General features: G+C 41.1%; 1 protein-coding gene across 6 annotated transcripts in view; it reads right to left on the bottom strand.

Annotated features, from left to right (window-relative positions):
• Nucleotides 1-12,312, bottom strand: part of Prdm2 (PR/SET domain 2) — a 119,035-nt gene that overhangs the window by 71,090 nt on the left and 35,633 nt on the right. For all 6 annotated transcript variants that reach the window (XM_071617360.1, XM_071617361.1, XM_071617358.1 and 3 more), the window contains one exon: nt 4,301-4,453. In XM_071617360.1, coding sequence (XP_071473461.1) covers nt 4,301-4,453 — 153 coding nt within the window. The remainder of the gene's footprint in view (nt 1-4,300; nt 4,454-12,312) is intronic.

Raw genomic sequence — 12,312 nt, 5'->3', positions numbered from 1 at the left:
ATGAGCTAATGGGTTGTGTTTACTTTTCAAAAGTAAATTCCAAACATACTTCATTTATCTTCTTGTTACAAGTCACAAATTTATGAACATGGTGGTATTAAATAATATTTGAAATGCCTAGGGTTCTAGGAAGTAGTTAATTGTTAAACAAAATCAAAAGTAAAACAAGAACACAGAAAGGAGGAGTGAGGACAACTGTGTTCTTGACATATTCCTCCCCCAAAAAAGAGTAACCAGGACCCTGGTTGAAAGCTGACAGTTTCGGGGGATCACCAGGAATAAGAGTGCCTGCCTCCAAGGCTCCTCCACCGGGCCTGGGCAGACTGCCTGCTGCACTGGCTACTTCACGGGGGAGCACGCGGGTACCCCCAGTTACTCTTGTTGCTGTAAAACACACACTATGAAAACACCAGAATCCTATTGCACCTCAAATCTAATGCAAAATTTTTAAAAGGCTATTGGGCTGGTGAAGCGCTTCCATCAAGAGAAACAACAACCTGATTACAGAATAGCTCTCAAAACTGTCTGAACAACTGAGATGTTATTATACTATGGAGCAATATACTTCCCAACTTTGTATTAAAGCAGCTACACAGCATTCCCTTATGAAGAAGGGAATATATATATATATTTTAAATCAAGCATTGTTTTCTTCTGTACTATGCTGTTTTCATTTCTGCACTCCTTAGTATTTTCAAGATTTACACAAAGTTCTATCATTATAAGTACAAATCCACATTTTTAAAAAATGAAGTTGAAAGACCAACCAACCTTTTTACATACAATTATGCTTCATTTAAGGATGAGATACCTTCTGAGAAATGTGCCATCACGCAATTCCACTGCGGTTCAAACCTCACAGAGTGTGCTCACACAAACTCAGGCACTGTGAGGTCACTGACTAATGCAATCTTATGGAACCCCCATCGTATGGCGGTGCATGATTGTACTGTATTTTGTTGTTAAAGAAAAAATTAAAACAACAAGACTTCAAACCCTTGCAACTTTTCCTTTGGATTCAGGCAGTCTTTATAAAATCAAGCACTCTCTCTTTTCTAAACATCGGCATATAAACCTGAAATTTACCAGACCAATTAGGAAGAAGCAAGGGTCCCTAATATTCCTGATGCTAGATCAAATAAGAAAACTGCTCCAGAATCATTGGAATACCCAAATTCATACACACTTATCCACCCAAAATCCATTCCCCAACATGATCTATAAAAGTCATGGATCAGATCTCAACCTCAAACCTTGAACGAGTGAACTGAGCCTAAGACTAAAACTCATACTTCTCTCGCTGTGAGTCATGAGGCCCCACCTGATCTGGCCCCTGCCCACATCACCTCCTACTATTCCTCTCCTTCCTCCAGTCACATCAGCCTTTGTTCTGTTCCTCTAAAAAAACAAAAACAAAAACAAAAAACAAAACTACTAGTGTATTCCTCCTTCAAGGCCCTTTGCTTCTACCAGCCCCTCTTCCTGGATCGCTCTCCTCCAGATCTTTGTGTGGCTGTTTCCTTTCTAACCAGGGATGGAATTCAATGTCTTTCTCAGGAAGCCTTCCCTCGCCCGGAAAGCCAATCAGCCTCTCCCTACATAGTCCTCCACAGCATCTGCCTGTCCTCAGAGCACTTGCTTCGATCTGGAATGATTCTATCGACTTCATTATTTGTTTATCTGCCTCCTCCCCCATAAAATGGAAGTTCTCTGACACTAGGACCTTGTCTGTTCTTCCCACTACCCTAGAAGAGTACCCGTCTGCAGTGCACACTCAGTATCTGTCAAACTACTGAGTAGATGAATAAATGGATAATAGGCTTGTTAACTTTGAATAATTTTTAATCAAAGTACCACAAAACTAGTGTTGAGATTTCCCAATTATCTGGGTAGAATAAGATGAGAAGGTGATACAAAGCCCATAAAACATCACACGTAATTCATTCACAACACCTACCCCACAGAATGCTTAATCCAGTTAGACGACCACCAGTAAGGAATCTGAAAGGTCTCATGAACACTTGAGTAAATATCAAAGGTCAGGACTGGGGGAGGTCTGCAAAGATCAGAACTGTGTTATTTCCGACAAATTTAGGTAAAAATGATAGTAGCACAACTAGTTACTTCGCATTCTGAGTAATTATGTTGGCCTAGCTACTACATATTGGATTGCTTCATCTTTACAACAGGTATATGAATTAGTATTGCAGGTTGAGTATCCCTAATCCAAAAATCTGAAATCCAAAATGCTCCCAAAAGGGAATCTTTTAGGGTGCCATCATGATACCACAAGTGGAAAATTCCACACCTGACACCTCATGTGACAGGTCATAGTCAAAAGGCAAGCACACTAAAAATATTGTATAAAACCACCTTCTGTTTATGTGTATATGTGTATATGAAACAAATGAATTTTACGTTTAGAAGCATGAAAATGGGGGTCCCATCCCCAGGTTATGCAGATATATACAGATACTCCAAAATTCAAAAATATCTGAAATTCAAAACACTATTAGTCCCAAACATTTCAGACAAGGAATACTCAACCTGTACTACTACCTCCATCTTGACGAGTGAGAAAACTAAGAGGAATGAAGGAACACCGCATGCCACACGTCTAGAAGCCAACATTTGCTCACTAGGTGGTTTGCTCTAGAATTCCCACTCCTGGCACACACCACATCACCTCAGCAAAAATGACAGCTGTCATTAACAGCCCTTAGTTACTGGGTGCTCCAGCTGTATCCATGTTCACCCAGGTGCTCATCACCACAGCTCTGTGACCTGTATCTGACCAGGAGTGAGCTAGGGCACCAAGAAAGGACATGCGAAGGCCACAGAGCTAGGGCACCCTGGCTCGCCGTGCCCAGGCGGTGTGGCCTCGGAGTTCACCCTCCCACCCACTGCCCTGTGTGGCTTGTCAACATCCCTGCAGTCTAATGTCGCTGCAGGTCTGCTCTTGAAGAGAACAGACTTTAGTTTGAAGCCTAAAGTAGTAACTGCAGGGTCGTCTACCTCCCAGGGCTCGTGTCCTTCAGAACCTCATTCCCACGGCCTTGACTGACTGACGCACAGTCACCTCCTGGCCTACGTTCCATCTCCACCAAGATTGCACCTCACAGATTCAACCAGGTATCTCTCACTTAAGTAAATTTGTGAAACAGAATGAATTCTTGAATCACATTTAGAATCCAATTTCAAATCCAGTGGAACAAAACTGCAGTAATACCTACCAGAAAAGCATGCTGCTATAATCCAGCAGAAAGAAAACAGGAAGCAAGATTTCAGAAGTCACATAGGAGAAAGTAACACACACATACAATTCCTACAAGGGCTAAATGCAAGGCCATGGGTATAAATGAAGTAACAGGCCCTCCAACTGGGTAGAAATGTCAGGAAAAAATGTAGCAGAAAAAAAACTGAACGGTTACCTGCTTAATGGCCTAGCGCTGTCCCAGTGACAAAACTCGACATGCAAAGCTGGCCTGTACCTTCAGTGTTTGCTCATCAAGACTTATCAACTCCATAGAGACAATTATTTTTATGGACTGTCCCTCAGTCTATGATATATTTAATGGAAGCAAGTGAATAAAAACAAGCTTTCCTTACAGCAACTTTAGCAAAGCCATCTATTCCAAACAAGCAACAACCATCGGCCTCTACAACCTCAACATTCCACCTTGGAACAATTCCATGCATGACGTGCAGACCTGTCTTCCCCAAGACCATGACCAGTGAAAACCAGGAAAGAGATGCAGTCTTGTTGGTGGCACACCTGACTTGCCCCTTCTTACCTCAGTGATTAATGTCTCCCAATAAAAATGTGGCAAAAAAAAAACATGTTCTGTGTAATTTCTATTCTGAATAAAACTGAAGGAAAGGAAAAGCCAACCCAAGGCTTCATTGCTTCATTTACATTGAAGACTATGAACATATGAAGACTTTGAACCCAGCACCACCACAACTATTGATGGCTTCTTACAGTGGAATAAATCTGCCAGTCAGCCAGTTCCCGTGCGTCCTGGGAGGAGGGGAGCAGCTGCCCCACGCTTTATCCACAGTATCCAGAAAGACACAGCATGTGATTACTCAATCCCATCTTCGTGTTTAGTTAAGTTCCCTGGCATACATGAAGTAGAGGCAACCATTTCTTTACCATAGGACCTTGAGTGTACAAATGAACCACCTCAAATATAGTCCTTTCAAGGTCAGAAAAACAGTTATTGTCAGTCACAGCTAAGGACCACATTTAGAAAACGCATGCAGAGTCACTTGCAGTAGACTATTCCAACACTGTTACCTTTAAAGTTTTATAGTAAATGGCTCTGTTGATTTCCAGTGGAAACAAATTTTGCTCCTCTCCTGAGCAAGCCCAGTTCACATATCGCAGCCAGTTCCCCTTCTCCGGATCAGTGGCATCGATGCACATCCATCCCAAATTCGGGTAATATACCTTGGAAATGAGGGAAAACAACCTTTGTTAAGATAGGAGTACTTAAAAGTATCTCCATGTTCAACGTTTAAAACAAGTCTTCCTCATTACACACAACTACTCTATAAAGCATTTCACAGAAACAAAATAAGTGACAGAGAAAAGAAAAATACCAAGTAAAAACTGAAACTCAAAACCATGTGATTCCCATTATTTTTTTATTTGGGCTTGCTTACTTTTTCCCCTAAACAGAAGGAGCTATGTAACTAATATACTTGATGATCACCAAAAGCTTTGCAAATACATGCATAAAGGAAGTGACAACTACATTCCTGAAAATGTGACTTAGGACTGTGAAGCTTGAGGAGTGCTGAGCAGGGCAAATCCCCATACTCTCAGGGTTGCTCTGCCACTCCAGCAGGGGGGCCTGGCCCTGTGGGTGACCCAAGTCAGTGGGTCTTTTTCTGGCAGGATTGACAGGGACTTCAGGAAGTAAACACACTCTGTGAACCAATCACGAGGGTGATGGAGCATGATGCTCTGCAAACTCAGCCAGCTCTTACCACTCTATCCAGGGCTCCTGTCAGGACTAAGGTGCCATGGGTCACACTCTAGGAAATATCAATGCCTTCCAAAAACATACTGAAAACTCAGCCCTTCTTTGAGAAGTCACATCAAATCCACTCTTGCAGGAAGCGTCCCTGCAAGACCCTTAGACAATTGCTTCCAGAGAGGCTTCCAGCGCTTAGCTAACATTCCTTCTTGTATTTATTTATTTTTTGTGGAATACCAGGGATTGAACCCAGGGGCACTTAACCACTGAGTAACACCCCTTTCTGTATTTTATTTAGAGACAGGTTCTCACTGAGTTGTTCAGGGCCTCACTATATTGTTGAGGCTGGCTTTGAACTTGTGATCTTCCTGCCTCAGCCTCCTGAGCTGCTGGGATTACAGGCATGCACCACCATGCCTGGCAACATTCCTTGGTTTTAAAGAACATCTATTTTTCAACAATTTTTCACTTTAAATTTTATATATGCAATACATGTACACATTTTATTCACCAAAACTAAACTGCAAAACACCCACTAGGCACTGAAAGAGAAACGCAGAGAGATAAGAACAAGTTTTTTATTTTCCTTTTAGGAGGAAAGAAAAGAATCTACATGCCATAACTCTTACCATGACTCCCACCACTTGCTCCTCCTCTCCTCTCCTGCCATGTGAATCACCACCCATAGCTGCACTGTTCCTTCCAGAACAAAGCACCAGCCCCTACCTGATGTCCTGGAGGCCTGGCAAACAGGGTGCAGCACCCACCCTCCTGGGCAACTGCCGGAGCTCATCAGGCACGACGCTCCGCTGCTCCCCGCTTCCTGCTTCCTCACTGAGCCCCAGGAGGCTCATTTACTACTACTTCTTCCACCAGTCAAATGACTTTCCTTTCAAAGTCACTCAACTGCGGCCAAGATGGGCTTAAATCCAGGTCTGCAGAACCTCCAAGACCCAGAGCCGCCCTACCACCCTCGTAAAAGTGCACCCCTCCCTCCCCTCAGCACCCAGTCTTTCCACCTCACTTTTCCTACCCTTCCAGGTGCTAGATGCAGTGCAGTATCATCTGTCGCTTCACTTCCTTGTTCAGGGCCTGTCTCTCCCACTAGAGCCTCAGCACCCTGAGAAGGCATCAGCCTTTTCTCTTGTGCCAGTGCCTCCAACACCACAACCAGTGCCTGGCATACAGTAAGGTAACAATAAATGACCACCCGAGTGCATAACCATCACCATCCAATGAATGCCTACTGTGTGGTGGGAACTGTGGCAGAACCCCCTCTGCAGTCAGTTTATTTCATCATCATAAGCACCAAGGTGCATATTTTAACTGCCATCCCCCTGGGAGCTGATTCAAAACTTGACTGCTCAGAAGGCAACCACCTGCACCACTCTCAAGAGGTAACCATGTGGCATCAGGCTCCCTTGCACCTCACTGTCACACTCCCTCTCCACATTCCTCCCCTTTGAAACAGAGTAGCCTATGTGGCAAGAAACTGCATCACAATGCAAAATTCAAACTTAACACACTTTCATTTAAAATGTTTCAGAGACACACATGTTCATAATGTCTGCCGGCACGGTAAAATAAGGAAAATGGGGTGCGTGGTGCTTGAGTATTACCAATCCATCTTAGTTATTGTTCACTAACTCACAAGGCATTATTCCCCGGTATACCGGAGAGAAAATGGCCCAGGCTCAGGGACAAAGCCTTGTTTTGATGTATCCCAGTGCACGTCAGGGCCTCACTGGATCCCCACCTGCATACTGGCACAGCAACCGAGATAGATCAATGGGACTGCAGAGACAGGCATGGCTGCCAGCAATCCCACAGCGTGGAGGAAGGCAGCCACATCCACCTGCCCACACAATGCGGCTCTGCTGGAACTTCCTAGCTCTCAGGTCAGCACAGACCTTTGTGAAAAGCAAGCTGTTCCAGTTGAGTGAATTCTTTCTTTGTGCATAACTCCCTGTGCTTCAAAGGGGACTAAGGCATCTTCTAAGTCACACTGGTGTGCAAAAAGAAAATACTTAATTTTATAGAAAAAGATGGACACTTCAATTTTTTTAAAATAGGAAAACAAGGAATTCACAAAGGAATACACATAGCCTAAAAACCTCATAAAAGAAACTTAATAATCAAAAAAAATTTCAAATTAAAAGTTTTCATTTATTAAATTGGCAAAAATTATTTTTTAAGAGAAAAAAACATATTGGAAGGGTTGTATGAACACATTCTCCCAAGTGCTTACAATCAGAGAACAAACTGGTATAATTGTTTTGGGTGGAATTTTAGCAGCACTTAACAAAAAAATCTTTCAATATATACACGCTCCAACCAGCATGCAAGCTTAGAGGAATTTATTTTAATGAGACAGTTGAGCAACTGTACCAACACTTATGTATAAGGCTGTTCCCAGCAGTGTGGTTTACTACAAAACCATATGGAATCAGCTCAGAAAACTACAATCCATCCATACAAAAGAGTACTAAGAAGATACTTAAAAGTTATGTAAGTGATTAATTGGATTATTTCCTGTGAGACACTGCTATACCCAAGAATTTTTTAATGTGATACATAATTTCTGTAACTAAAAGAAAATAAAGAATAAAGATAACAGGATATTGTAGAAATCTATTTATCAAGATACATAATACATTGATGACTGAATCAAGCTATTATAGAAAGAATCAATTACATGATATCATTTTGTCTTAAACATATAAATATGTAAGAAAAAATTCTTAAAACTTAATGAATAAAAACACAATAGTGGTTTTCTCTGAAAAGATAAATGACTCATAATTTTTACTTTTTTCTTGTTTAATAAGAATTGTCTACACCTTTCCTCCATTGACTTAGTAGAAACTGCATGGCAAAAGAGGGAGATGGATCGGGAGGAGCACATGCTCTTCTGAACAAAAGCCTAAGTCTGAATGAAGGTAACCAAGGCCTAAGTCAAAATCCTCCTCCTCATCATCACACAGATTTTAAAAAGCAGCAGTGCATACATAGCTTTCTCATTTTACTGAGCTTAATCTTTTTTTAATATTTATTTTTTAGTTACAGGTGGACACAATATCTTTATTTTATTTTCCTGTGGTGCAGAGGATGAAACCAAGTACTTCACGCATGCTAGGCGAGCGTTCTACCTCTGAGCCACAACCCCAGCCCCCCTGAGCTTAATCTTATACCTAGGAACTGGGATGAGAATGTGCTCTTATACAATTCCCATCTTAGTAGGTCAAAGCCTGGTTTCCAATCAAATTAATTTTAATGAATGACAAACAGAACCTACCTCCAAAATGTGATCAAATTTTGCCTCATGTAACTACAGATTACTAGACTTCAAAAGTGTCATCCGCCATTAGGCTGGAAAACCAACTCCAATTTCCTCCTTTCAGACAAAGACAAGGCAAAAACAGGACAACCTTCTATCCTCATTTAAACCCACAAATGAAACAAGATAGGCTTCATGTAAGAAGTCTATTTCCAGATCTTTACAATAACCAGGAAATACTCAGCTTAAGATCCTAAGAGAAATGTTATTACATACAATTAATGTTTTTTTTTCTGACTGAATCCACAAAACAATCCCTTTTCACAAAATAAAGTTCTGTTTATGTAGTATCAATGCCACTCTACGAAGCACCAGACTAGGGGCTTTATGTGTTATTTGTTTAACCTTCATAAGAATCTAAAGATAATCTATGAAATACTAAGTCCCTTTCTTAAATGAGGAAACTGACAATGGATTGGCCACTATAGTAATCAAGTCACTAAAATCAGAGCCAGTGTTCAAACCTGGCCCCCTCATTTCTTCCTATACCCTACACTAAAATAAAACGGTATGTAAACAAGGGAATGGAGAGAAAGGTTCCCTTTTGTCTTGAGGGGCGCTCTCAATTTACTTCCTGTCTTCCCTCCTTACAGACCCCCTTGAGGTCTCTGACCTCCTATGTTATCTAGGCCTACCTCCTTTCTGCTTCCATCACTAATCAGGAAGCAGGCACCAACTTTGTGGAGTGTCAGTCTCATACCACCCAATTTCCATTCAATTTAATCCGGTCATTTTGAAATTATCATAAAATAATCTAAACTCAAACTTTAGTGCACATACCAATTTAAATACACATTCAAATTTATTTCTTTATATCATTTAGAGAAGATGTGCAGCAAACTTTATCATTTGTTACTTTTTAAGTGCATTAATTCACTTTGTAAATTTTAAAAATTCTCATTCATTTATGCAAACATACCATCATTCACATCTTCAACTGTTTACCTGCAAGGAACCAACTAACTGTGACAGAAATCACTCCCAGAATTTAAGGCAACAAATAAATCTTATATTGTATCAGCTCTCTTGGTGAAAGAGTCTGTTTTCATGGGAACCAGCTCCCCAGAGTCAGAGTCCACAATAGCAAAGCCATCTCCCTCCACTCTTCTCTGGACCCCTTGCAGCACAGGAAAACTGGGGTGCCAACACATCAGCCAAGAGACAGAGAATCTCCTGGAAGCCAGGTCCCCATTTCAGTGGCCCTGGTGTGCCCACACTGCCTAAGGCTCCTTTTCATATTTCATCTCCTTGAGGATCTAGTTTGCTTGACTAGTTCTGTTTCCCACTTGTACTGCAACTAAAAAAAAAAAGAATTTTTATTCTCTATGATCAAATGTTTTTCTTCAATGTTTGGGTTCAACTAATATTTCTAAACTGAGCTAGAATCGTCTATCTACTAATTTCATAAACATATTCCAAACTGCAGTCAGGCAAATCAATGAGAATAAAGAAAAAGAAAATAAAAGGGTAACCTAAATTTGGTGTGAAAACATTTAATAAAAGTTATATCTTATATAGAGAGAATTTATTAAAACTGCTACCTAGAAAATACCATACTTCCTTAATATGTTCAAATTCCAGTCATTTTTCAATAATAGAGCTGGATATTTGCAGGTCTTATTATGGATTACAAAACTTTCACCCCACAGAAGTAACTTTCTGGGGAATACAAAAATGGACCTTCGGTATCAACTACTTCACTCTTCAGATTGCTTTCAGAGAGCAGGGACTTCTAAAGAACTACTCAAATGTATCACTATTTTCTGAAATGTTCTGAACATTCTGGAATAAAAGAAGTAAGAGAATCCAGTCAGTCATTGTACATTTTACCACAAGCCTGTTACTCACATAGGTGACTCTAAAATACACACTTAAAAAGTAAATAGCTTAGCCTTTCAGACCCTTAACGCACAGTCTAACATCCATCTCTATGGAGCAAGCCACACTGACTGGACCTCTCTTTTGAAATGACTCTCAGTAAGTTTCGGACTACAACTACACAAATGTTCTGAAAAATCTCAACACAAAAGATGATCAATAACTGCTAACTGGCTCATAGCAGGCCCCCAATCAACATCTTCTGGATAAACAAAATAATTTATTCTTGAAACTCCTAAGCCAGAAACTCTGTGGGCCTGTGGGCCAAGGATGTTTATGAATTCCATAGAACCCTAGAAATAACACGCAAGCTCCTCTGTGTACATGTGCATGTGCATACTTTCTGGGGCGACTTTCAGGGAGTGCTATGGTTAGAGTGTCTCCCCAAAGGTCCATGTGTGAAGGCTTGGTCCCCTGGTTAGTGAGACTGAGAGGTGGTGAACCTGTAAGATAAGGTGGGACTTAGTGTGAGGTCCTTAGTATTATTAGTGCCATGCCCTCAAAAGAAAATGTGGGGCCCTGCGGTCCCCTCCCCCTCTGCTCTGGTTTGAGGTCTGAGATGTGACTGTTTTGTTCCTACATGTGTGCTCGCCATGATGTGCTGCCATATCTGCGGGATGCTCTTTGCCAACGGGAAGAGAACTGCACAGGCAACCAAAGGTGGCTCCTGATGTGACTCCAGGGCTACCAGCTTACAGACATCCAGCAGGCCAGGAGGTCAAGAATTTCTGATTTGTGGTAAAATTTAGGTTATTTCTGGTCGTCCTTCATTCCATGAACATGTCATCAGATATCAGGTATCGCCAGTAGTTCATAACAAGACAAAAGTTATACACCAAGCCCTATGTTCCAGAACTTAGGACAGGGCCTGGTATTTGGTAAAAGCTTAACAGATAGGCACTAAGTAGGTAAATAATAAGATCCCAAAGAGAAATTCCTTTTTGTCCTAGACCAGGCTGACAATCTGAGCACAGTTGACTTGCTCAGAAATATCAATTAATCCTCTGTACTTCAATGTCCTCATCTGTCCTGCAATTCCTGACAGAAGAATGTGATTGGCTCAGTTGTTTCCATGACAACCAACTCTGCAGCCATCCCACTTCCCAGCACCATTCACTGAACGTTTAACACCAGGCACTTCCACGCTAGCTAGCTCGCTCGCTCCTATCCTCCTCTTCCTCACACACCAGGCGGGTTCAGCATACTTTTTCCATCAAGGATTATGCAAAAAATATTTTCTGCTTAGCAGGCCAGACACAGTCTCTGTTGCCACTGCTTAACTCTGCCATTATGGGGCAAAAGCAGCCACAGATAACATGTAAACAAATGAACAGAGCTATGTTCCAATAAAACTTTACTCATGAACTAAAATTTGAATTTCACAAAATGTTCATGTGTCACAAAACGTCTGATTTTTTCCTACCATTAAAAAATGTAAAAAACCTAGTAACTCCAGGGCTTAAAAAACAGGGGGCAGGTTGGACTCCCCCAAAGATCCAGACCTTTCCTAGGAGGCTGCTTTGACACAGGTTAAGAGGCTGGAAAGCAGCTGTAAGGGCTCACTGACCCTTTCTGAAAAAAGGTTCTGCAGAATCAGCAAGCTGACTTCTCTCCGCTCTTTCTTCTTCCATGCAATTTTAACTTAAAAGTGACTTGAAATTAAAAGAATTGAGATAGCAAGGTTTATGACACACACTTGCTAATATTTAATTAATCGTAATGGTGCTGACTAATAAAAAGTGTTTTCACTTCATTAAAAAATTAAAGTCTTCTCATCTCAGAGTCATTTCTCTATCAAGTTTAATTGACATGCAATTCTACTATTTCCCTTCATCCTCTTGACTCAAATTTTGCCTGAATGAATAAAACAAACAGAAAGAGTGAATTATCAGATTTCATCCATAAGAAAGGTTTTTAAAAACTATTAAAAAGAACCAGGGGGCTAGGGATGTGGCTCAAGCGGTAGCTCACTGGCCTGGCAAGCGTGCGGCCTGGGTTTGATCCTTTGCACCACATACAAAGATGTTGTGTCCGCCGATAACTAAAAAATAAATATTAAAAAAAAAAAAAGAGCCAGATGTAATGATACACCCACCATATGAGAGACATTTA

Source organism: Marmota flaviventris, chromosome 10 (assembly GCF_047511675.1).
Source record: "Marmota flaviventris isolate mMarFla1 chromosome 10, mMarFla1.hap1, whole genome shotgun sequence".
Lineage (NCBI taxonomy): Eukaryota > Metazoa > Chordata > Mammalia > Rodentia > Sciuridae > Marmota > Marmota flaviventris.
Note: the sequence above shows the minus strand (reverse complement) of the source record. Positions and strands in the feature narration are given on the sequence as shown.